Source organism: Colossoma macropomum, unplaced genomic scaffold, assembly GCF_904425465.1.
Source record: "Colossoma macropomum unplaced genomic scaffold, Colossoma_macropomum, whole genome shotgun sequence".
Classification (NCBI taxonomy): domain Eukaryota; kingdom Metazoa; phylum Chordata; class Actinopteri; order Characiformes; family Serrasalmidae; genus Colossoma; species Colossoma macropomum.
In genome coordinates, this window is record NW_023494795.1 from 36,612,913 (window position 1) to 36,639,281 (window position 26,369).

Genomic DNA, 26,369 nt, shown 5'->3' on the forward strand with positions numbered 1-26,369 from the left:
CAGAGAGAGAGAGAGAGAGAGAGAGAGAGAGATAGAGAGAGCGAGAGCGAGAAGGAAAGAGAGCAAAGGAAAGAGAAAGAGAGTTGTTCATGACTCTAACATCAGCAGCAGCAAAGCCAGCCACCTCTTTCCTATATTAAGAGTTCAGTCTGTAAACTTTAAAACTTTAACAGTGATGTTTTAACATTAACACATGCAGCTGCTGCCAAGAGCAGCACCAATTCACAGCAGCACAGGTTATATTTAACACATGGACTCGAGGCAAGAATCCAACATGGGACGTATGTGTGTGTGTGTGCGTGTGTGTGAGAGAGAGAGAGAGATACACACATGGCGAAACCATCCCTTCTCCTTCCGTCTCTGTGTGTTTATTGATTGGAGCAGATACATCCACAACTTCATTCATGTAACACTACACTGGACTAAATTCAATATGCTGGACTGTTCTGCTCCTGGCAGCTCCGGCCTGCAGTAAATCTCATACTATACAGAAACAAGAGGCCTGTTCACTTTTAAAGTCTTTACTGTAAATGTGACTGAAATAAACAGAACATTTCAGTGTAATCGTAACTCCCCTGGGCTTTCAGACCACACAGACTGAGGACACTCTCTTTCCTTTAGCAGCACTGACTTTATAAACTTACCTTTGCTCCATGACACTCAGTAAAATGAAACATTCTGAATAAGGTTTCATCAACACTTCAGCCCATCTTACCGACAAACTCAGTGTAGCAGCTCAGCAGCTACTGCCCCATGTAAAGGTGTAAACCACATTAGTGTGTTGTAGGAAAACACAATGATAGAAACAGTCAATGATAAACTAGAGCAAAACATGCAAGAGTACTTCACTTGTGAATTCCCAAGTGCAGCCTTGCTCGGGACATCCTTATAATAAATATCAGAGATTTTCGTACTTCATTTGGTTCAGTTTGTCAGTCTAAAATCCAAGAACCTAGCAGCCATGACAAACGTAGCTTGTGAACAATGTCTCCTTGGGGATCCAGTGTCTCTTAGTCTGAGAAGGCTGTGCCATGAACGTCAGTGGAAGTCTCAAATATATTTTAAAAAGAGAGACAGTTTTTCCCAATTATCCCCATAATTTAGTCATGACCAATTCCCATCTTCTAGCTTGGTCTCCCCCATCACACAATGCTACCATGTTAAAAGAGTACAGGCTAGCTCATGCTTTCTCTGCTAAATGCACTTGGAGGAGAACACTAACTGCCATTTCTGTTACATCAGCTAACAGACACCAGGAAAAAAGCAGCAAGCATACACACCACCTCCTTGTTTATACACTGTCCATTTTATCAGCTCTGCTGACCATGTAAGGGCACATTGTAGTTCAACTGTACCGCATCTCTTTCTCTGCATACTGTTAGCCCTTTTTTACCCTGTTCTTCAGTGCTCAGGACCACCACAGAGAAGGTATTATTTGAGTGATGGATCATTCTCGGCACTACAGTGGAAATGACGTGGTGGTGTGTTGCGCTGGTATGAGTAAAGTTTTTAAACATTGTGTCCTCTCAGTGTCCACCCTATTAGACACACCTACCTTGTTGGTCCACCTTGTAGATGTAAAGTCAGAGATAGTAGCTCATCTGTTGCTGCGCAGTTTGCATTGGTCATCCTCTAGTCCTTCATCACTGGTCACAGGATGCTGCTGGCTGGATATTTTTGGTTGGTGGACTATTCTCAGTCCAGCAGTGACACTGAGGTGTTTAAAAACTCCAGCAGCATTGCTGTGTCTGATCCACTTGTACCAGCACCCATACTAACACACCACGCCAGTGTCATTGCAGTGCTGAGAATGATCCACCACCCAAATGACTACTCTCTATGGTGGTCCTGTGGAGGTCCTGACTACTGAAGAACTGGGTAAAAGGGGGCTAAGAAAGTATGCAGAGAAACAGAGGCACTACAGTTGAACTACAAAGTGCACCTATATGGTATGTGGAGCTGATAAAATGGACGAAGAGTGTAGATACAAGGAGGTGGTTTTAATATTATGACTGATCAGTGTGTTTAACAGAGAATTACACAGAGGCCGTAATGACTAAATATAATATCACAACTGTTCAGTATTTAGTGTGTCCACTCTGACTTTATTACAGCTTCTATTCTTTTCAGGACACTTGCTTACAGTTTTTAATAGAAATCTGAAGGGATATCTTTCAACTTCTGCAAAGTTCAGTACTCACATACTCACATACAGTGATGCTGGGGTCTGGGGTGACCAGTCCATTGTTCTGAGAACACCAGCATCTTCTTTGTTTGACTTGCAAATGTTCTTCTTATTTGTCTACTTCCTCAGTAACAGCTTCTTGACAGCTACACATCCTTTCAGACTCACGGGATGGAGTCTTCTCACAGAAACACCTCTGATTTTTTTCAGATCTGAAGTAAGAGTGGAGCTCGATTTTCTCCTCTCTCTCAAAGATGAAAGCTTTAAGTACTGTTTATCTGACGGGGCCAGTTTTGGTAGTCGTGCAGGTCTTGCTTTGATGTCAGGTGTCTCATTTTCTTTGTATATTTTGATCTTTTACTGAACTCCTGTTCTTTGTTAGTTATTTCTCTTTGACTTTCCTCTTCCTTACACAAGTGGTCTCATATCTAATCTCATCAGAACTTTCTTCTGAAGAGTTAATAACTTGTACTGAATGGCCATGTTCACTCAACATTAAATAACAAAGGGTGGTCTCTGACTTTTACATAGTACTGTAGGTGTGTGCAACATGTGCCAGTAAGACAGAGTGCAAAACTGACCTCTTAATGATCTGGCTTCTAGAAATACTCATATACAGTATTCTCTACATGGTGTGTTGTGTTTTCCAACTCATAGTAAGACCTAACAAAGAACAGAATGCATTTAATCTTATAGATAATCTGGAACTATTTTAGTGCTCCAAATTTGCTGTTGGGCACATTGGGCTGTGATGCATTTCTCCCTTTCCTCACTTTTTTCCCTCTAAGGTGGAAGACAGGAACACAGGTAATTGACGCTGTCACAGCAAGAACACTAGCTAGCAAGACAATAAGGAAATAATGACTATCATAAAACTTTAGATTAACCTGTTACAATACCTTCATGATTCAGTTACCCAATGATTTGATATTGATTAAACTGTTCTCATTCTTTTGCTTGTTAAAGACCAATTTGAACCTCAAACTGGATGCAGTTCGATGCCCCACAGAAGCCTATGGGAGGTAATATCTGCTGCTAACTTTAAAAGCATGCATTTCATAAAAAAACACATTTTTTTAATATTTTTGGAATGTTGTACTATTTTTTAAATTGGATTTCCAATTATGGAAAGTACAGCATGTAGTGTCATCAGCTCCTGATCATTGGCCCCAGAGACGCAGAAAGCTCTAAATCACTTCTCTATAGTTCGGGGTCTACTGGGTGCTCAGCAAAACTTAAATAAGAACATGAAAGACATCCCGAACACAGGCATTGGTCGGTTACTGTAGCGCCTTAATCTCAACCATATGCTGAAACACTCAGGCCCCGGTGAGCAAGTTCAGAATGAGCGAGAGCCACGAGCATCTCAATCAGAGACCTCCACTTATGCTTTAACCAATTTAAAGGTTCAAAATATTTCTTAAAATAAATGCATTTTCTGGTTTTCAGAATTTCTGATGTAAAAATATACAGCACTAAATATTACCTACACACTTCAGAAAGGATGATAAACATGAGTTCTATATAGAACCATTTCATGCTTAATTGGTTCTATGCATGGTGAAACAGTTCTTCAGATTGAGAATGTGATGTATGGTTCTATAAAGATCCTTTTTGAAGATGGTTCTATATAGCACCAAAAAGTGTTCTGCTATTGTTACAAGCTTGATATTATACACTCTTAAAAAAAGAACCACTGTTTTTTCACCAGTTCTTTAGTAAAGACAACAGTTCTATATAGAACCATGAACACTCAAAGAACAATCTGCATGCTTAAATGGTTCTTTGCATGACGAAATTGTTCTTTAGGTTGATGGAGAATCTGTCAAATATGGTTCAATACAGAACGTTTTTGGAAAGGGTTCTTCTATTGTTACAAGCTTGACATCACTCTTAAAAAAAGACAGCTCTTCAAAGGTTCTTTAGTAAAGACAATGGTTCTATATAGAACCATGAACACTCAAAGAACCATTTTCAGAATTTCTGATGTGCCCTTTAAGTAAAATACAGCACAAAATATTAACTACACACTTCAGAAAGATGGCAAACATGAGTTCCATATAGAACCATTTCATTCTCAGTTGGTTCTTTGCATGGTGAAATGGTTCTTCAGTTTGATGGAGCATGTGTTGCATATGGATCTATACAGCACCAAAAAGGGTTTTGCTATTGTTACAAGCTTGGTATCACACACTCTTAAAAAAGATGGTTCTTCAGGGGTTCTATAGTAAAGACAGTGGTTTGACATAGAACCATTAACACTCAAAAAACAATCTGCACATTTAATGGTTTTTCAGACTTATGGAGACTGTGTTGTATATGGTTCTATATAGAACCTTTTTGGAAAAGGTTCTTCTGTTGCTACAAGCTTGACATCACTCTTTAAAAGGATGGTTCTTCAAGGGTTCTTTAGTAAAAACAATGGTTCTATATAAAACCATTAACAGTAGAAAAACCATTTGCATGTTTAAATTGTTCTTTACATGGTGTAATAGTTTCAGATTGAACCCTTTTTGAAAAGGGTTCTTCTACCGTTATAAGCTTGGCATCCTAACAACAGCAGAACCGTTTTTGGGTGTTATATAGATCCATCTATAACACGTTCTCCATCAATCTGAAGAACCATTTCAACATGCAAAGAACCATTTAAGTATGCAAATGGCTCTATATAGAAGTCATGGTTCTAAATAGAACCTTTGCTTTCACTAAAGAACACTTGAAGAACCATCTTTTTAATAGTGTAGCACAGCCAGTCCGCGGGGCAGAGAACTGCGTCGCCAATATATAAACGGATGTGTCTGTGCTGCGGCGCCCGTGTCTCTCTCTCTCCTACCGACCGAAACGGATACGCTCGACTTTTACGCAGTGATTAATCACACGGGCGGACACGGCATGCTGAACGTGGCCCCCGGTCGGCCGGAGGTGGCGGCCGGCACAGAGGCCACTTTGTGCGGGAACACAAGCGATTGTTCGGCCGGGCGACGGAGGCCCGGCGGCGTGTATGAAAGTGCGCATTGTGTGGCTGTTTGGACAACCCCGACGAACGACGTGGTGGACTTCCTGTGCAGCAGCAGACTCTGCTGCCACTGGTGTTGCCCGCAATCCATCACACAAAAGCTTTTCTCCTAGAGATTATTGCGCGATAGTGCCATCTGCTGGTAAGCGCAGGAAATGCGTGAGCAAAACCCTAAACGGGGAAAGTCTACAGCAGTGGGGTCAGCGATTCGGGTTCGGGAGGGCAGCAGAGCTCGGTACTCAAACACATCTGATTCAGCTGAACAGGGCTAAGTTTTCCCATCCTAGTGTTATAGGAGAATTCCACCCATTTTTCAAAATTTCCAAATAATTCAGTCCTTGAGATGTGAACAGTCATTCAGAGGGGTTTGGTGTGAAGTGGTTCATTGTAGAGACAGTGGTGGTGATTGGGACCTGGGGTCGCCATGTCTACAAAGCAAATATAGCCATTTTATTTACCATCCAAAATCAGCAGTGAACCTACATGTGTCTTCTGAGTTTGTATGTAATGTTGATGATGGTAAAACAAAGTTTTCTTTCTGGACTGTTTTGCTTCACAACGCCCAACACGTATCCTTCCGCCATGATTGGATGACAATAAATGGATCCAAATACATTTTAAGCCAAAACTTTACTACAAACTGTCATAAAAAATGTGTCAGACATCAGGCAGAATGTATCTAATCGTTTCGTGTAAAAACCTTCTGTGAGGGAGCTTTTAAAGGTGGACGTCTGGTTCCTGTCAGCATCATTCTGACTCGGCAAGTTTCTCTAGAAAGGAGCATCTCACATCAAACCACTCTGACTTTGTTTACATCTTATTTTTTTTTAAATCGTTGGAGTCCCCCTTTAACTGAGTTTTCACCATTTAAGATTCGTCTTTGTACTAAAATGGGGTTGGGAGACCCAGCCCTGTTATCAAGAATATCACCATATTCTGCACGAGCACTGGAACTGATGACCCCTGATCCACAGCAGTAATCCAGCCTCTGCTCCTTCTGACTACTGCGATGTTTAACTTGTAGGCTTTATAGCTAAACACAGTGTAATTTCTGTGATTTAGTTACTGACACCGTTTCAGCCAAATTAACATAATAAAAGTCTCAGAAGATATCATGATGCCAAAGTTTAGCTGGCTCAAGGCAACTGGTGAACGACCCCAAGTTACTAATGAAAACGAACAGACAGACCACCACACACGAAGAGTAAGGAGACTCCCTCTGCCCGAGGGGTCACTCTGGCCAGCTGCTTTCCCTTTGAGCAGTGGCCAGCCGTCCCATTCTCTCTCAGTATGGAGCCCCTTGGATTTGACTGGCATCTAATGGTGACAAGGCCAAAATGCAGGGTTGAAGTGGAGCGATTTGTCACGGGCAAAATGCTCACCAAACGGAGTAAACAGGGTTTAACACCTGGCTTTTTCCTGAAGCACAGCCCAGCCATATTGTCTCCAGTCCTTAACAAATGCATTCAGATGTAACCTATTCGTTATGAGGACTACGTTATTTGTCTCGTTAAGTACTAAAACTGTTATGCCTGTAGTTTACTCTGCAATAGAATACAAAAAATAAAGACTTGTTTTAATGGTTTAGTTCCAAAGCGCTGACTTAATGTCTTTGGCTGGAGCCCTATTGGACATATAGTGCGCTACACTGGGTGCAAACGCCCTATGTAGTGCATTATACAGAAAGGAGGGAGCCATTTGAGATTAAGCCTTTTAAATTAAGAAACACTCATTCCACTTTATTTGTAGGTCTAATGAAGTAGGACACTTGCAGCCTTTCCTTCAGGTTACAGTGTATGTATGCTGTGGTAGAGGGAATAAACTTAATGGAACGTTAGCGCCATCAAGCGGTGGTGATAGGCAGTGCAGCCTGTCCTCATCCATTCTACTGTACACCTAATCCAAAATACTAACAAATGTCACTGAATAATGAAAACTACTGAGGACTATGTAGCGTAGTCTCATTTGTATGTTTACTGGATCCCACTAGTTCTTTAAGTGCAAATTTAAGGTCAAGCACCACTTTAAGTGTCTGCACATACAAACGAGAACATCTGTTAAATAATCAAATTCAAAAGATGAGCAGTGCATGGACAGAATACCAGCAAAACAGACACCATTCACGGAGCCAGCACAACCATGAGATATATTACAGCAAAGATCTTTTTAATGGTCCCAAATATACCCACCAACTAAGAGTACACTCATGTAAAAGAAAAATGAAGATATGACAAAAAGGAAAAAAAAATTCGATCACATCTAGAGTTCCACTCAATCTTTAATCAAGACGGGCTTACAAATTTTCCAAAAAATCTGCAGTTTCAAAGGGCAAAAAAAGGGTAAAACTAACTCTTCCCCCTAATGAGGTTTTAAAAACCTGTTCAAGTGCGACTGAAAACGTCCTGAACATTTAAAGGCAGGTCTCTTTTTGTCATTTAAAAAAAGGGAGAGGAAGAGAAGAACAGAACGAGGAGGGGGAAAAGAGGAAACCGCTGGCTTTGAAAGAGGAAGAACTTCCGCTGAGCCACGAGGACAACGATGACATCATCAACAACGACAACCCAGACTGCCCCCCTAGTCTCCTGTCAGGCTCCAGAAACAAACATCAAAAGAAAAAAGAAAGAACGAACGAAGGAAAAAAGTGGGAGGGGGGCAGAAAAAGGGGTAGAGGAAGGAGAGAAAGAAAGAAATGGAGATGGAGTCAGCGAAGGTGAGTGGTGGTTCAGGATTGGCTGGCCTGTTCGGGCCATGTGACGTCCTTCCCTGAGACGGGGGGCAGTGTGTCCTGGTCCGAGTCTGGGACGCTGTGTGCGGGCACCAGTCTCAGTAAGTGAGTGTGCGTGCGTGTGTGTTTGTGTATGTATGTGAGGTCGTTTACCCCCCAGTACTTTTAGCTTTGTTGAAATTATTATTTTTTTATTAAATCCTTTTAATAATTTGTCCAAAACCACAGTTTTATCTCCTTGTCTTCGCTCTCGTTCCGCTTCAAGTTTTCTCTCAGCTTCTGTCTCCGGTTGGCACTTGAACTCTCCGCATAGAGACATTCACCTTTTTCGTTCCAAGACCGATTCTTCCCTCTCTCTTGCTCTCCCTTTCTCCATTCTTTGCGTGGCACCCCTTGGACTCCTGCGGGTGGGGGTAGGGGCCGGCATACGTTCTTTTATCCATTCATTCGTTTTTTCATTCATATTGTTTCAGTTTTGAGTTCTAGGCTGAGCACTGAAATAAGTCTGTGGATAAGGCTCCCATCCGAGCTTTACCATGGCGATTGAGCAGGGAGTGTTTTAAGAGCTCAGCTTCGATTTCTTGGACAGTGGAGGACTCCCCTCTTTACTGTCTGAATCTTCCTCTTCCTCGTCATCCTCATCGTCATCCGGATAGTCCACCAGCCCCACCAACCCAGTCTGAGACAAAAACAAAATCAGCAAAAACGTTATATTTATAGGAGACCATGAACACAAGTTTACAGGGCCAGACGTGACCTCATAAAGAAAAGTTTGGTTTAAATGTGGATGGGAATATAGACTTACTGGGGTGAGAACAAACAGAAATTTCTTGTGAAGGTGGTGCTTAAAATATGGGTGATAACGGAAACTTAAAATTGCTCTGGTGTGCTGGTCAGCACTGTCTGACCGACAATGACGTTTTTGTGTGTGCCATGGATGTAAGCTGGTTTGGCTGAAAACTACAAAATAAGATCCATTTAGGCATATAAATGTGTAGGGCTGCAACAAACGACTAATTTGATAGTCGAATAATCTGTCAATTACTGAAATGAATAATCGATTAATCGATTTATTAACTGTTCTGTTTGAACAGTTAAATTTGAATGATTTTGAAACATTTCATTTCAACGGTAACCCTTCGTCCAGCTGCCCTATATGTTCATGTAGAGCTATCCCCTTAAACTGCTAGCAAGTGGTGGCAAACGTTCGCGGAGAACAGAAACCTGCTCTCCTATGTTCACTGAATTTGAACACACCGGCAGCCTTGACGTGAAGACAGCGATGCAATGTTTAAAACTTTAAACGTTATCTGGAAAGTGAAACAGGGTCACTGTGAATAATAGTTACTTGCTTCTCTGTTCTAACGCCATTAACGATTCAAGTGCTATATTTATATAGCACCTTTTACAATTTCAGTTTTAAAGACTTTGTTTTACTTATATGCAACCATTTCCAATTGTAGAGAATGAGGGATTGCTGATAAACGTGCTCCAGCATCGGTATGAAATTCTAATATTCTTCCATAGGTTACTCTGTCTATAAAAGTAAAACTTTATTTTAAGATTTTATCTTTATTTTAAATCTTTATTTAAGATTCATATTACTTTATGTCTACATTTCATGTGTTTGCCGTTTCCATTTTTTTATACATGCTGACTGGTACATTTACTCAACCTCTTGATGTACACATCTTTTCTTGCAGTTGATGTTGTTTATTTTGCTTGTTTTTTAAACTTTATTTAGCAACAATTTTGTAAAAGAGAAACTTCTGAAAGTAATTTATTTCAAGCGGTCATCATTTCAAAGTTTATTCTCATTGACCACAGATTATTAAAGTGGGCTTGCAAGCGTCCAGCAGTAATTTAACATTTTCTGCAATCTATGAAGGTGATTCATGAAAAAAAAAATGCTTTACCTGGCTTGCTAGGTAAAACTAAATCTCTGACAGCAGTTATTTTTGATGTTTAGTCCAATCCGCTACAGATTTTTAGCCAACTACAGTGAGTCAGTTACTTCATAAGCACCGTTAGCTACAATTTTCTAACATTACATACAACATGTTAAACTGGCTAGGTAACATTCAAAAATAGGATAATCTGATGTTTAGTTTTACTGACTACAGCTTATTTTAGCCAACTGGGACTAGTTCACAATGCAAACATTGTTATCTTTATTATTTCTATTGTCCATATCATGCGGTTGTAGAACTTAATGCTGACCCATGACAGTGACCAGCCAGCAAATCAATAACTCACCTTAGTGGTGACAGCTGCCGTCGGTGGCGAGTTCCTGGTCCCTGAGCCTGGGGATCCGGGAGATCCTGGTGAGCCAGGGTGCAGTGAGGCTGAAGGGGGCGACGACAGACTGGGCTTGGGCGAGCTGGTGAAAGACAGCTTAAAACTGGGGCTCTGTCGTCCAGACAGGCTAGACTTCCCCGACAAAACCTCTTTCTCCTCTGTCTCTTTCACTGAGAGAGAGAGAGAGAGAGAGAGAGAGAGAGAGAGGGGTTTGTTAGTAAAAGTAAAACAAACAAGCTTGAGATAATGCGATTTGAATTTTGCCTGTATTGATTTCAGTTATATTTATTTATTATTAATGAGTGGAAGGCAGTTAACTAAGCAGGTTCTAAGTGCCACAATACAGCTCATAATGATTGCTTAGGTTTTGCAGCTGTATCTGCCAAGTAACAAGGATGGTCTCATACATTTCTTTCTTTCCATGAACTTGCTGATGGGATCCATTAGGTCCTCATCATTCTTCATCTTGTCTGAGGGGGGCACCACCGCCTCACCATCCTCCAGGTCATCTTCATCTGTGTTAAACCACATCTCCTCCTCATCCTCTAACGTCCGTGCATCCCGCCGGAATCGATGGTTCCTCAGAATCGACCGCATGCTAATGACACACAACACATACAACATACAACAAAACTTCAGTTACATTGTCTGGTTCCTTCACCATAACTGCTTCATTTACTTCAAAAACAGCTTTTGGACTCAAATCATTCAAAGTTTTTTTTATTCAAGCAATTATTACCACTTTGACATCTCACTCAATCATAACTGGTAAGATAACTGTATAATGACCTGTCAAGCTTAGGGTTGTCCTGCCTTTCCCTCTGCTGCTCATAACGGAGCTTGAGGCCCTTAAATGTCTGTACATAGTCGACATCCTCCAGGGCCTTCCAGTAGTTCTCTATGATATGGGCTGTCAGGGACTTCACATCCTCCTGTAGACAAACAGAAAAAAGCTTTCATAGTTACACAAACACTGCTATATGCTACTTCTAATAATTTTAGGAGGACATTATTGAATTTTATTTACTGAGTAGTAGTGAAAACCAAATATGACTAAGTTTAGACCAGTATATTAATTAAAATGAAACAAAACAAATCTAGGAAACAAAATTAAAAGATGCCCATACTAGCAAGCTTACGATTCACAATAGAACCATGAAGTCTCAAGATACAATACAACTTAAATCTTTCTTTCCTCATAGAACAATGGATTACAAAACAGTGGATTAGTGCACTAACATGTAAATAATGAATATGTAACAAAGATTAGCACGTCAAACTATAATTAATTGTGTAAAGCTATGCTTCTTGGCATGAATGGGACACAAAAAGCACAAAAGGCAGAAGAAATCTTTTCAGAAAGGCAGGAGAGGCAAATCCTGATCAATTAATGACTGAGCTTTAATTTGTACTCACCACACGGACATATTCAAACATCTCTATGATGGCTGAGTTGATGAGGTTGTATCGGGAGCCATTGTTGAGGAAGGCTTTGACCACCGGCTCAAACAGAAAGTTCCTCATGATGTAACGATTGTAGAATTCATCCTTCAGTCCTACGATTTTCCTCATGAAACGCAAAGAACCTAGACAGCCAGGAAGACAAAAATTACTATAGGTGAAAAAGAAAAAAAGGAAAACTTATAAAGAAAAAAGTATGACCAAAAAAAGGGGAGTATAAACTACCGTTTCACCATAATTAACATGAATAGGCTGTAAGTTACTTTAGAATATGTTAATTCCAAATTAGAAAAATAGTAGCTTAAGAGACGTAACCTCTACTGAAGCAAAAATATGTAAAGTGCGCGCATGCGTGGAAATACTCACACAGGGCTAGGAAAGCGTGCTGGGATGCAGTGAGCACCAGCACTCTGCGCAGGATGTCTTTGTTGATGATGTAGTTTTTTATGTGATACGTGTGATGTTCCACACAGAAGGTGAGGAGCTCCACAATCAGTGCCAGCAGCTGGCATGTCTGGAAGTCATCTAAGAAAGCAAACCCTGAGACTGAGACATGCAAACTCTGCTTTGTATGATTGTACTTAAAAATGCCAATGACGTACAGAACGCTTAAATATCCAAGTCAACCCACACATTCATCACACATTCCAACTCTCTTCCTTGGCCTGATTAGTCAAACATGGCCCAACTATATTCATCACTTTCTCCAACACTTACTCACTCACACAAATGCTATTTCTCTCTCACACTCACTTACCTTTGCTGGGCTTCTCCTCAGTGGTGTTGGCCAGTAGTGGAGCAGTGAGCACATGCATGCAATGCTTATAGAAGAAACTTAAAAATTCTGTCTTTTCTGTCTTCTGCAAAAGAGAGAGGGGAACTATTACCACTGCAACTAAGGATAACTAAGACAAATCTCAGAGATGTGTTTGCATTGGACCAGTTAGGGCATAAAACCACTTTAAGTCACATCAAATCATTTTAACACTCAGTTTAATACTTAGTACATCAGAGAGCCAATAAAATTGGCCAGTAACTCACATCTATACATTTAATGGTATTAGTGAAAATCCCTAGCCCTTAGCATGGGGACAGCAAGTTATAACACAGAAAATATTTTTTTCCACACAAGCAACAGATGAAAAATGAGACGAGAGTTAATTAACAAACAACAAAACCAAAAAAACTTAAGCGAAACACTGGTCCTGCTAGAGATGTGCATTTTGACAAAATTTCACAGTTGACTACCGGGATGAGTTAATGAATGGATTTCCAGTTAACCTCAGTTAAGAAAAAGGTAACAGCAAAAAAGAATAGCTAATCAGTACAACTTTGTCTGCTGATAATCACTCCACATCTTCTAAATGAGGTCTTTTCTCCTCAGTGGATGACGTGCAAGTTTGTCAAAGAAAAATATTTTTGACCTACTAACAGCTCGAGTAGTTAAGTCTAGTTACTGAAAAAGTCACATCACTGCATTCTCAAAAATGTCCAACAACAACACGCTCACATTAGGGCACTAGTGTTTCATAGTTGCAAACTGTAATAAAATATATACACTCACAAATGCAAGCAAAACGCTCACATTTTAGTCCTATTAAAGGAGGACTCCTGTGACCTAAACTGTCTACAGATTTTAGTCATATAAAGTATAAAGTGATTCAGAGTGGTTTTAGAAAAAACACAAGTCAAAATTCACAGTTGCAGTGACAGAAACAGAGACAGCTAAAGTGGAGGGGTACATACAAGATGTTGCTAGGCAAAACAGTGCCCAAAGCAAACTTAGTTTCCATCATTAACATTACACATAAAAAAATAAACGGATATGTGTAGTAAACTTTTGGATGGCAAATAATCTGCATTGTACACCTCACGACCCCTGGTTTCCATCACCACCACTGTAAAGAAATATGAGTCAGAAAGTTTCTCTACAACAACCATTTCACATCAAACAAACTCTGAATAACTTTGTTTATGTCTCAACCATTGAATTACGCAGACATTTTGAAAAATTGCTGGAACTCCCCATTAAAACATAAAATTGCTGTATATTTCCTCTCTTGTGATGAAACAACAAATACCCAAATAGTGAAGTACTCCGGTACCTGTGGCATATCCCTGGTTCCCACACTGCACTACTCATACTATGAAAGACATTGTCAGTTTCCATCGGTTCCATCAGCTAAAGCTTAACAATCAAATCAGTCGGTAAAGCACTGCTTAACCAAAACTACTAGAGAGTCTGTTTAATTTTTGTAGTGGTTGATATCAGTTGATATTACAATTTCTAGCTTCTAGCACAGGTAAGAGTAATCTTGCTTTCCATTTATTTTATAAACCAATGAAAGAGCTGCATTACCAAAAAGTCTCTGAATGAACATTTAAAAAAAGTGCGTTGCTCTCACATTAGCAGGTGCCAGCATGTTTTCAGGGTCTACCAGGGTCCTCAGTAGCCCCATTAGCTGCACAGCTCCCCCAAGCTCAGGGTCTGTATCACAGATCATGTGTTCGATGATCAGATTAATCAACAAGATATCCTGCACAGAAAAGAGACATAGAAAGAACATAGGAAAATAAGGAAAAAAATGCAAAAACCTTTCCCCCCCAGAAAAGGGTGCTAAGCACAATGAGTTGCAAGTGTATTCTGTTCAAATTTCTGAAACTTATGATGTGGGTTGGTGGTTGGGTCACTCACGTCATCGTTCTGCTGGGACTCCTGCATGACAAACTCGCGCACCATAGAAGGGTTGTATTCTACCAGGTAAGAGAAAATATCTGTGGCCGCTCCCCGCACCTGCACGTCATCCATTCCCTTTCAACACAACACAACACAAGTGTTATGAGAAGTTTCAAACAGCACATTAAAATTTAAAGTTATACTGCTGATAGGGCTCTTGGTCTCTTCCAAAGGTCTAATTTTCTGTTTTCCATTCATGAATGGAAACTTCTGCTGGTTAGGGCTGTGTTCAAAATATTGATGAACAACTGCTCAAGCTTGTGGCAATACATGTATTGCTACAGTGATGGCTGTATCAATGTTTAAAATTTAAAATTAAATTTAAATTAAAATTTACTTTTGCATTAGGGGATTCACAAGATGCATTTTTTTCAGTAATGGAGTTGCTAGACGATACTTGCTGTGAAGTTGGTTTCAAGTATTCCTACTGAATACAGTTAGATTTTATGCTACAAAACGCATGATACTGGGAGTGGTTCCTATAGTTCTATTTAACAGAATTCATGACATTCCTACAAGTGATAAACATGAACATGAAAATCATCACTGCGGCACTCTCTGAAAAAAATGGTTTGTTTAGCCTAACTTGGATGGTTAGTTAGCTATGCTCTTTAAAACGGCAAGACAAGGTTTCTCAGTCATGAACAATAACAATGGAAAAAAGTGGCAGACTGAACAGTGACAGTGTGCCAACACTGCTCACTGCAAGGATCAAATACCCATGCTAATACCGCAAATATGCACTCATTTGTAAAAGCATCGCCCAAATGTGTCAGTTACCGGGGCGAGGAGAATAGGCAAAATTTAAGTTAGTCAAATTCTTATTCAAATTTTCCAAATTACTGGTGCACCATTTAAGGCAGAATGGAAACTTTTAATACGAAGCTGGTGAACAGGAAGACAATTTCAGCCTTATGAAGGAAACAAAAATCTTAGCAGCTGCTTCTCCTCACAAGATTAAAGCAGCCACTAAGTGCTGATTCAGAACAGGAAAACAAATAATTCACTCAACAGGGATGTTAACAGTTACCGATGTGCAGCTCAATTCAGTTGTAGAGTCCACCTCTATACAGTTGTTGATTACACAGTTTGTTAGTTGTGATTGAGTCACATTAGAAAGTCCCCTCTCATTCATTTAAGCTAGAAGGTAACAGCCACACTTTACATACAAACACAAGATTGTGAATGAATGTCATGCTCAGTTAGTTTCATACTGAAATATAGCCTTTTACACTGTATAGTTCACATTTTTGTTCAGATAGATATTATAGATATTGCACATTGCATATTGATTACATCTTCTAAGAAAATAACTTGTGCCAGTAAACCCATCAAAAAAAAGATTTTTTTTTTTCGGAATTACCATTAAACGATAAATACAAAAATGTGTTGAACATTAGCATTTCTTTTCTAATTCTGTACTGAAAATGTATTGTACCACATTTGTGACGCAAAAACAGTACTTACTGTATCATGAAATCTGCATATCGTTACACCACTATTTCACAAGGAGCTTTAATGTGCAAATGAAAAAGATACCGCATTAAAGTCTGACATTGCGGCATTTGATAGCATCCAAACGTGTTGGAATATTTAGGCTTCACTGTTTATTTTTTGTTATTATTTGAATAAAAAAAGCTTGTTAGAGAAAGAAATGTTCTGGTTTGGTCCAGTCCCTTCTGCACACTGCCCATTCTAAAAACTGTACATCCAGTGTTATTGTATCATATTGCATCATGACACTTGTATCGTGATGCGTATCATAAAGGTGCTGACAATACCCAGCCCTACTGTCAGTGATCCAAACTAGGCATCTGGGTGAATCTTACAGTATACTTTGCTTTGTCCCATGCCCATTCAAGACTGCAACTGAATTAACTGAAAAGTGGGACGGTCGCATCATTGACAGCATGGGTCAATGGATGAGTCCAAATGAACCATGCCGGAGCCCACCTATTAAAGTGGGGTCTGGGCACAGTACAGATCACACTTGATAAATCACCTACTCACCTAGTGAGTACATCCTTAGAGTAAAGTAGACAGGGAGGGAGCAGGGTTTATGTTATCCACACATTCACACTCAAATAACTGGGCTTTTATATTCTAGGGGTGCAGTTTTGTTCAACAGCCAAACAAATCTGAAGCCAATCTGCATAGTACATAATTAGAGCTCTGTACAATCAAGACATTTTTTTATACAAAATACAAAAAAATAAATGTGATTTCTGAATCAAGTCATATCAAACATGAAAATGTGTATTGTCACAACCCACTAAATTGTGTTTGCCTCCCAAACAGAACTCAGCATGGTTCCATTGTTTTCATTGTTTAATTATTTATTCTGAAGTGTGACCAAATGAAAGGTTTTCTGTTTTATGGCATCAAGAAGTGCAAACAGCCTGTTCCAAAATGACAGGAAAAAAGTCTAAAGCAACAGACCATTTCAAACCAACAACAAAAAGTATTAGCTTAGAACTGTAGCACAACACACATGGAAAATATCCACTGCTACATTTAAAGGCATGTACTCTGGTTTAATATTAGACTGTAGAATACAAACGAAAACAATTTGAATATTCAAACCAAAATACGCTACAATGTGTGAATATGAAAATATTGTGTCTGTAGCCCATAATTTCAAAAACAATCTTATACAGAGTAATAACAAACATATTATATACTACTTTAGGAAGAAGGCTTTAATGCCGCTTGTACAGTCTGACTGCTTCTGATTAGCTGACAGAACATATTCACACTCACCAGGATAACTTCCAGTGCTGGTAGGATTCCCATGTTTGAGAGCGTTTTAAAAAAAGCATCTCTGTTTTGTGGTTGTAAAGTCTGAGAGAACGCACAAAACTCCTTCAGGAAATTTACCTAGACAACAGAAAGATGTAGATGAGTAAAACAAAAACAAACCGTATGTACAGCATGTTACATAATTAGATCATACACATTTTACATACTATATAATTATATTATATAGTAACTGTTGCAACTGTGACCCTATCTGGGTTAAGCCGTTTAAGATGATTATTTAACTGTTTCACTCCAGTAGAATTTAATGTGCGTTTGTGCTGTAGCAATCATTACTTGTGCTGGACATCACTGAGCCCCTCCATCAAAGTCTAAATCGCACAAAAATTGGTCACATTTGTTTGTGCTGTTTTACTTCTCAAGTGACACCACTCAGCCCCCCACCAACGTTCAAATCGCACCAAAATGGTCTCATTTGTTTGTGCTACGTTTGTAATAGTTTCTGCTGCTAAAAGAAATATTTGCATTTTAATGTGCAAGTTATTAAGCAATAACGTTTTGATCAGTGACGTCACTCGGCCCCCCACCAACGTCCAAACCACACCAAAATTTGCACGCCAATGGCCTTATTCTTTTGTGTTTTTTTTTTTTTATTAAATTTTATTTCTTTTTTTTTTAATTAAACTGAAGTACATGTTTTTTTTTTCCAAGGGAAATCCTTTATGAGACCGGACAGGTCATAGTAAGGTTGGCGTGGAACCAAAAGGTAATATCCAGGAAAAGTCCAGAGCTGTTAATAGGATAAAACCTACATGGGTCTCTGCTAAATTCTATTGTGTTCTTGGTGGTTCCGAAAAAATTCTTCTTTGATATTTGGTGAGCATTTTCACAAAATATCTTTAGCACACATGATCCATTAAAAGACTGACGTTAATGTTTGTATTTGTCAAACCATGTGAAATCCCACAGTAACCCTGCTGCTTGATTTGTTTTGCAAAAATTGTTTTTAACAGACAGGTTTGTTACTTTTAGTCAGCTTTTGACTTCTACTCAATGCAGTGATGAACCTGAATAGGGTTAAACAGCCAGACACAACACTAAGTGCGTATACATGCACTCAATAATCCGATCACAATCGCATTTCTGCAGTTATCCGATTATTCAAATTGTCATGTAAACACCATGCTCCCATCTAGAAATCTGATTAAGAAACCAGATAAAGAGAGCTGGATTTTAGCTCAGTAATCAGATTTGTCAGTGCATGTATACCCGTACTCCGATTTCTATCAGATTTCTCAGTCTGCGCATGCGCGAGAACAGACGTTGGGTGTCGTGAGATGGCAGCAAAACACTTTTGGATTTAAATATTATTCACCTTCTAAATTATGTATGTTCATATTTTCAGGTAAAGTGGGCGATAAAAACAAAAAAAAGAACGTGGCATGAAGTTTGAGTTTTACGTTAAGTTTACATCACGTCGTCTTCTTTGAGTTCACTGGTTGGTTGCAAAGCAGAAATCTGATTACTGCCTGACTCATGTAGACCTGGAATTTTCCATTATCTGATTACTCAAGAGCATGTAAACGTGTTGATCGGATTACTGACAAAATCAGATTTTCTGCAGTTATCGGATTATTAAGTGCATGTAAATGTACTCACTGTTGTGATCACAGATACCGGCTGCTCAGGAGCAGATCCTCATCAACAGCCAGAGACAATCGTGTGGTAAATGAGGTAATCGCTCACGAAAAGAACTGTTTATCCAATAACTTACGAATTAAAACAGCACAAACACCTGTGAAATGAATGAGACCATTCTGGCGCGAATTAGACTGTTTTGGGGCGATGGAGGGCTGAGTGACATCACTCGTCGAATCATTACTGCTTAATAACTTACAAATTAAAATAGCATAAATATTTCTTTTAGCACTACAAACCAGCACAAATGTAGCTCAAATGAAGGAGACAGTTTTGGCACGATTTAGACACTGGTGGGAGGCTGAGTGGGGAAAAGATTCTTTAGCCTATAAAATAAAACAGCACAAACATTTCTTTTGATGGCTGAATTAAAATTAAAATAGCACAAATGATTCCTGTAACAGCACAAACAAATGTGGCAATTTCTGTGATTTAGACTTTGATGGGGGGCATCACAGGTATTAAAATGTAATTTAATTTCTCAAAAACGGTGCCAGCACAAACCAGCGCAAGCGCAGCACAAGTGAATGGTAGTATATTTATTCCATTTCTGATCACGTGGGGGGGGGCGGCTTCACGGATGTCTGCTTTTATGGGTTTCAACTGGGGGGAAAGGCTGCTGGTGTTTCTACCCGTAGCTAACACAGGGTAATGACAGAGCTTTCATTATATGGTAAAACGTATGGTCAGCATATAGGATTGGCCTGAACAGCACTGTACAGCCTTTGAGTCCCCAAAAACACATGCTCAAAATGACCCTCAAAAACCCAAATTTACACACCAAAATGTTTTTACGCGTCAAATCTACGTTGTTTTCACTTGCATTTCAGAGTGAAGTGAACTGCTTTAGTTTTAAACCCACTGTAATACCACACTGTTCAAACAGGAACAAAAGGGGAAAAAAGCTGAATTTTACACGTGAAGCAGTTATGAAGCACCTGAAGTCAGATTCACAGTCGTTTGCGCTGCACATGCTTACATGATGCTGATGTTTCATGTAAGCATGTATTTTTAATTACTCTGAGATGATTCATCAAACCTGTTGTACCACCATGGTGTTCCAGCACCTTGTTAAAAATCTTCCACTGAGCATTTTTATTATCCTCTGATAAAGTGCTCCCACATATGATTACTAAAGTATTTCTGCTCTTTTAGATTTAATGGCCTCGTGGAAAGTGGTGCAGTTGCACTCTGAGGTGAGGTGATGTGGATGTCTGGCATAACTTTATGGTGGATTCAACTAAACCAGCTATAAGGAATGTATTTAACATTTTCCATAAATTGAAGATAGACTATGTAAGTTTTGAGGATTTGTAGACCTCTCAGATGGAAATGTATAATTGCATAAAAGATGGAGAAGAACATTTTGTAACACTGGTTGTGCTTTGGAGCCCTGAGTAGATGTATCTGATGACTGTGAATAAGAGTATTTAAAATTGTCAAAACTCAGAACAACGTCTTCTGAGGATTCAAGTTAATCATCTGCTAATGTCATCATATCTGCATCAGTACAATATTAATTTTGCATTTGAGACGTTCTTTAAGCCTGTATGTGACATTTAAACCATATTTTAGCATGTTTTTTTCCTCCTGACTCAGGATTTTATTTTCTTCTTTATTAATTTTCACTGATCTCTCTCCAAAGACTTCTATATTCAAAGGCTGATAAAAATGTATTGTAGGTTAGACTACAATTTTTGTGGCTTAAGAAAAGACAAAACACTCTGAATACTATATAAATGAATAAATACAAATATATCAATCAAACACTAGAGTATTCAAATTATTCAAGGCAGCCTAAATATAAAAAAGACCATTGTGTTTACGTTTACGCCAGTATACACCCCACCCTAACTGTGCCATACACCAAAGGTTAATCTTTCCATTTAACGATGCCTTCATCATACCAATTCGTGCCGTTTATCGTCATCTGTGGCTTCATCAGTTAGCTGTGCAAAGAGCTCAGTTAGAAACTTCTCATCATCCTGGAAGAAGAAACAGAACAAGAGATTCATCAGGCAGACAATTGCTCCAAATTTCTGTCTGAAGTGTTCCAATAGAGAATTAAACTGGCTGTTGATTTTTCCCTCTCATAGGGCTGTCCTACTAATAAGACACACTGATGAAAACATGGAAATCATTTGTTTAGGGGAAGATCTGTTCAGTGGCATTAAAATTTGTTAATGTGACAAAAAAGGTATACTTAAGGTAATAAGTGAAGGCTTACAGTAGCCAAAGTATTGAGACAACATCCTTCAGTTTATTAAGATAGTGTTGATTCATTTCTATTCCTAAGCCAACCGTTAAGATATTACAAGCAACTCAAAAAAAATTGACACTTGGACTTACTTTATATACGTGTTAATATTTAGGAAACATTTAAAAGGCAGCTCTTTATTTCATTACAGTATCATTTTTATTATTATTATTACACTCATTACATTCATTTTTACCATCTTTACCATTTTTATCATTACATTCATTTGCTTATATATTTAATCATTTACATTTAAATCTCAAACTGAACTGAGGTCTTGACACCCTTTCTGGATTCACATCCTTGGGAATATCAAATCATGAAGTCCAAAATCAGAATCAAATGAGCACCAATAATTCTCCATTACAGTGGTTTCGGTTGCATGTCCAGTTTTATATTTCTTTCCTTTAAAATACCCAAATCAGCAGGATTAGTAATTATCTGACAAGCTGACATCTCTGGGAATCACTATTTTTGGTACTTAAAATACACATTTTTTGCCCAAAATAGATCAGTCTCTTTGTTTTTTGGCAAAATAACCTGCTTACAAATAAACCACGACTGAATTGGCCTGGCCAGTAAAAGGTCCACTCTTCATACCAAATAAAGCAGCAAGATGGAAAGCACCCTGTGTTTCCATGGAAACCAAGCCCCTCCCATCAGAAACTTTACAGTTACAAGATCTCTATAGGAACCTAGTAGAAAAGTACTAGCCTTTCCAGTCTTTTATGCAGTATACTGGCCTAATCAGGCCAGTAGTAACAAGATGTTCCAGCTTGTTCTTGGCCTGTATTACCCTCTTCTCTGTTGGAGACCCTTTTCCTGCGGAATGGATTTATTTAAAATGTGTATTCTATGTATGTTACTACAAAGCAACCTTGCATATTAGAAAAATATTACCAATACTATTATTATCATCATCATCATCATCATTACTATTATTACTACATTTTTAACTCACAACAAAGCCACATACACCAGATGTTCTAAGAAGTAGTGGAATAGCAATTTGCAGTGCCTCTCAAAATTCCCATTAAAAATCACATCATCAAAGCTGCCAGCACCAAACACCATTAAAATCATGTGCTCAAATGATCACTCGTTAATCAATATGGGATATCATACTGCCCTTTCTTCTTAGTTTTAAAGCACATGAATGAGCTGTTGTTGCTGGCTTTGGCCAAAATGTCAGACTAAAACCACAGAGTGAAAAGGCAAAGCTTCCAAGTTTCAAGACAGGTCTATGAGGCATGCTGTAATCTCACACTTAAAGTTTCTACACGTTATTTTCTAACAAAATTTCTCATCTGTGAATAAACTTATGTAAACTTGTGTATCTGAGATGCCTGGTGCACACAACTGACTCAGATATCCATCAAAAGCCCACCCCAAATTTTAAAAAATAAAACCTAGTGTACCCAATGCAGGGGCAGCAAAAACTATGTGGTTCCTACCACTACAAATAAAAGTCTCTCATACTAACTTATCTATTTGATGGTATGTGAGAAATTGCCTCCAAATTACAAAAATAAAACTGACTGTACATAGTTACTTAAGTAGATACTATAAAACTATAAAACAGGATTTCCAGGATTAATTCATTTTTAACCGTGCCTACCTGTCTTACACAACATAGCATTATGTTGCACCAGTATGACCAGATAATTTGATCGCGTACATCTGCCGAATATATTCCAAACGCACACTCTCTGTGCTCGGCTGGTTTGTGAACTTCAGAGATGATCTTCAGTGCATCCTGTGCAATTACGCCTCTGACTCAATTCTCTACTCAACCTGTGGTTAACAACCAATGCAAACTACTATGTTTTTATGACCTGCTTTATATTACTGAAGTGTGCATCATCACATTTGGAGGAAAAAAGGCTTTGTTTATCAATAAAAATAGTCTGTACTCTTGTGCAACTGTTGCTGACGTAGATACCTGTCCATGAATGAGTGAACGACCAATGCATCTGACAAAATTTGGAACCTTACATAGTGTACCTAAAAGAAGAATTGAAATGTATGTGTGTGAACAACCATGTGTGTAGCCTTCTTGGTGACACCTACCTGGAGCATGCCAACTATTTCCACCTTGTTAAAGAAGATGAACGAGTGCAAGGTGGAAAGCATGTTCTCCTCAAACACGGAGGGTGTAGGTAGCACCATGTCCTGGATGTACTGGACCCGGTACGTCTGGTGAATCTTCTGACGCAGCTCAGGGTCCGTGATTGGGATGACCTCTTTAAACCTGGCCGTGGTGGTCAGAAATTCACGGTGACGTCGAGGCTGAGGCAAAGCAGGATCAAACTCTAGGCAGCCTATCACGTCCATGATGCACTCCTCAGAGAACATGACCTCAAAGAGCGCCGTGCGATTGAGCAGGAAAATGCCTTTGATTATGTCGTAAAGATGGTGCAGGCCCTCGCGGTTTTCCAAATCCTCACACACACGGAATAGCTCCAGCAGCTTGCGAATGTAGCCCTCATTCTCCAGCGCTAGCGCCAGCTTTTCGCGCCGCAGAGGTGAGGGCAGTGATGAGGCCACAAGCTCAGCTACCTCCTCCAGACGGGAGAGCTCGCAAGGAGGCAGCTCCAGTCCAGGAGAGGACATGTCCTCAAAACGCTCCTCCTCCGATTCGTCGATGAGCTCCTGGGTAATGTCCACTGAGGGGTCCTTACCCTGAACCTGAAGACATAAACATACAAGCCACTTGAGGTCACAGATTTGGAGAGAGGCACATTACACCAACATCCAAAATGAAGAACGCTGGGAGCAACAGTAGCCAAAAATAGAAAAGAAAAAAAAGTCAAGTATACCAAAATCCTTGGGTAAAATCCTTATTATCACTGGGCCCATCATTAGCTGGTAAAATACGTATGTATGTATATATAATAACAGCTGCACATAGTGTGAAAGTTCAAATCACCTGACATATTTTCTCCCAGATCTCATCACAACCAGCCTTCTCCTGAAAACTAAGGGCCAGATCATAGTTTTCTGCTTCAGACCAGACAATCAATGTGTCCTAGGAGAAGAAAAAAAAAACACAATCACATAAAAATAAAATATAAAATAAATAAAAGTCAAGAGACAAAGTAACCATTCGTAGTCCTGGCTGTCACCAACTGTGTTTCCGCTCTATGATGCCAGGTCAGGGATAGAATTACTGATCAGTTATGTCTGCTTGCCTGCAGAGTGGTGGTCTAAATTTTTAACATACCCAAATATAAACAAACACACTCTACCCTGAAACGTTACCACTCATTAGGTCCTGGATATAATGTCCTCATAAGAGGCAGCGAGATTCAATTTGCATTAACCTATAACACGGATCTCCAATTTTATTCATAAAAGGCCAGCGAGGCTGTAGGTCCTAACTCCACTGACTTCCACGTCTGCTTCTACTTGGTTGGAATTAAATAGCTACAGTCACACTGGCCCTTTGCAGACCCCTGAATTACAACATAGATCACACTGAAGCATTATGAAAGGAAACGCACATAAAAAATGACAAATTCAGAGTTCAACCCACCTGCTGTTTTTGATAGGCTGTGTTAGGGTTGATTTTTGACTCCAGCAAAAGAGATCCTGGAAAAGAAAAGAAATGGGATGCTGGATGTTTCGAACTCCCCTCACAACTTTAGGCGCGTAACGTACAGCAACCAAGCCACAAAATCCAAGAGCTCTATCTTGTGACATGGACTTACCGTCGCTTTCAGCGCGCACCAACAGCGACATGCCTTTGAGTCTCTCCACGTAGCCGGACGACACATGCCCTGTCCCTCGGTCATCCCACTGTCGGTCTTCATTCAGAGTGTAGACCTTCACTCGTCGCCGAGTGTCAGTCATTCTTGCGAGTAGCTCTTTATACCGGAGGGAGTAAGAGGGATCGGGTTGATGGGGTTTGCCCTCGTTAACTTTATTGTCAAATGTCTCACTCCTCCTGCGAGGTTCCCTCACAGTCTGACTCGTCCGCTTCTAGTCTGCTTCTCCGCTGAAATGTGACATTTACGGTGCTGCCTGTTCGTCGAGCTAACGCGATGCTCCTCCGACCAGTCTAGCGTTAGCCAGCTAGCTCTCTGTTGACACCGTCCATAGCCATGGTCACCTTCAGTATCGCTGAGATGCTTACTGCTGCTATTAGACTATCTGCAAAAACTGTGGATATCCGAACGAATGCGAATACTGTATCGGAAGCGTGCAGCTTTGACGAAAAGGGATTTTTTTTCGGGCGCCCTGCAACGACCAATTGAGCCGACTACTGCTAGCTAGCTGGTTAGCTAGCGGGCTATCTGCTCGCCTCAAACATTCTGACTACAGTTCAGGTCCAACCATGTATAGGAGGGGAAAACGTAGTACCGGTACCTTTACTGCCCCATTATAAACACGCCCTGTTTATGAAAATGTGAACAAAGCCATACATACACGCACACTGCGATGTTTTTCATTATAAGCCAGCTTGCAGCCTAGCGGCAGGCTAACGTTTATATTTTGGCCAAGAGTTCCGCCATGTTCTGGCTGAGGGCCGTGGAAGGACCAGCCTCTCTCCTCAAACGCAGACGGACATGCGGAGATGGAACCAGTCGGACAGGCAAGGTCGTCAAACTTTCCTGAACAATAAATGTCCTTTGCAACCCGTCGAGCACCATCGAACCGCGACGTCTTGACGAGAGTAATTATTAGCCCTACTGTAAGTGTTCGGCCATCTTGGGTCCCCTCAGAAAGCCTGCACGGGGTTTCCTACGCGGCGACCGCAGGGCGGCCCGCCACGGTTTAAAGGTACAGAACCTTACAGCCAATACTCACATTATAACCTGTGACAATAAAAAGAAAATAAAGGATGGAGAGGTTGTTAAAGGAACACTCCTACCAAAAGTTAAAGATGTAATTATCGCTGCATTTGTTGTTAAAATGCTTACTCTCGTAATGTAGCGGTGTTGCTGTAGCCTCTAGAGCGAATTTTCAGGTTAAAGACAAAAAACCCTTCTGATCTTGTACGGGGCTCCTGAGGGGCCATGGTTTAATGACGTTGAGTTCCCTCGCAATAATTTTGAAAGTGAAAGCAAAACGTTTGCGAGAGAATGCAAAGAGTGGAAGAACTTTTGAAAAACTACGACTGCGTTGGGATTCTTGGAGGCAGTCTGTTTTTGAAATGTAGTTTTTTTTGTTTACTGGAGGTGTAACAGAAAGGCAGACAGCAAATGTTACTGCTAGAAAGCCGATTTACTCTAC

The 26,369-nt window shown here is 39.9% G+C and overlaps 1 protein-coding gene across 1 annotated transcript; it reads right to left on the minus strand.

Moving 5' to 3' along the window:
- Positions 1–7,685: 7,685 nt before the first annotated feature.
- smek1 (SMEK homolog 1, suppressor of mek1 (Dictyostelium)) lies at positions 7,686–25,887 on the minus strand. The gene is made up of 15 exons (XM_036582331.1): positions 24,845–25,887; positions 24,670–24,725; positions 24,064–24,162; positions 23,205–23,822; positions 20,785–20,862; positions 17,183–17,299; positions 14,381–14,497; positions 14,091–14,222; positions 12,443–12,545; positions 12,052–12,210; positions 11,641–11,810; positions 11,014–11,156; positions 10,632–10,822; positions 10,183–10,394; positions 7,686–8,605 (listed from the first exon to the last, which is right to left on the minus strand). The coding sequence occupies exons 1-15, from the start codon at positions 24,984–24,986 to the stop codon at positions 8,486–8,488; spliced, it is 2,457 nt and encodes an 818-aa protein (XP_036438224.1). The 5' UTR covers positions 24,987–25,887; the 3' UTR covers positions 7,686–8,485.
- Between the last annotated feature and the right edge of the window lie 482 nt (positions 25,888–26,369).

What these genes read in the sequence shown, in the direction of transcription:
- smek1 (XM_036582331.1), bottom strand. Translation starts at nt 24,986, where the DNA reads ATGACTGACACTCGGCGACGAGTGAAGGTCTACACTCTGAATGAAGAC. An exon ending in CAGCACTGGAAGTTATCCTG is followed by an intron (nt 14,498 to 17,182) that starts GTGAGTGTGAAT and finishes TTGTGTTGAAAG; the next exon opens with GGAATGGATGACGTGCAGGT. An exon ending in ACATGCTGGCACCTGCTAAT is followed by an intron (nt 12,546 to 14,090) that starts GTGAGAGCAACG and finishes TCTCTTTTGCAG; the next exon opens with AAGACAGAAAAGACAGAATT.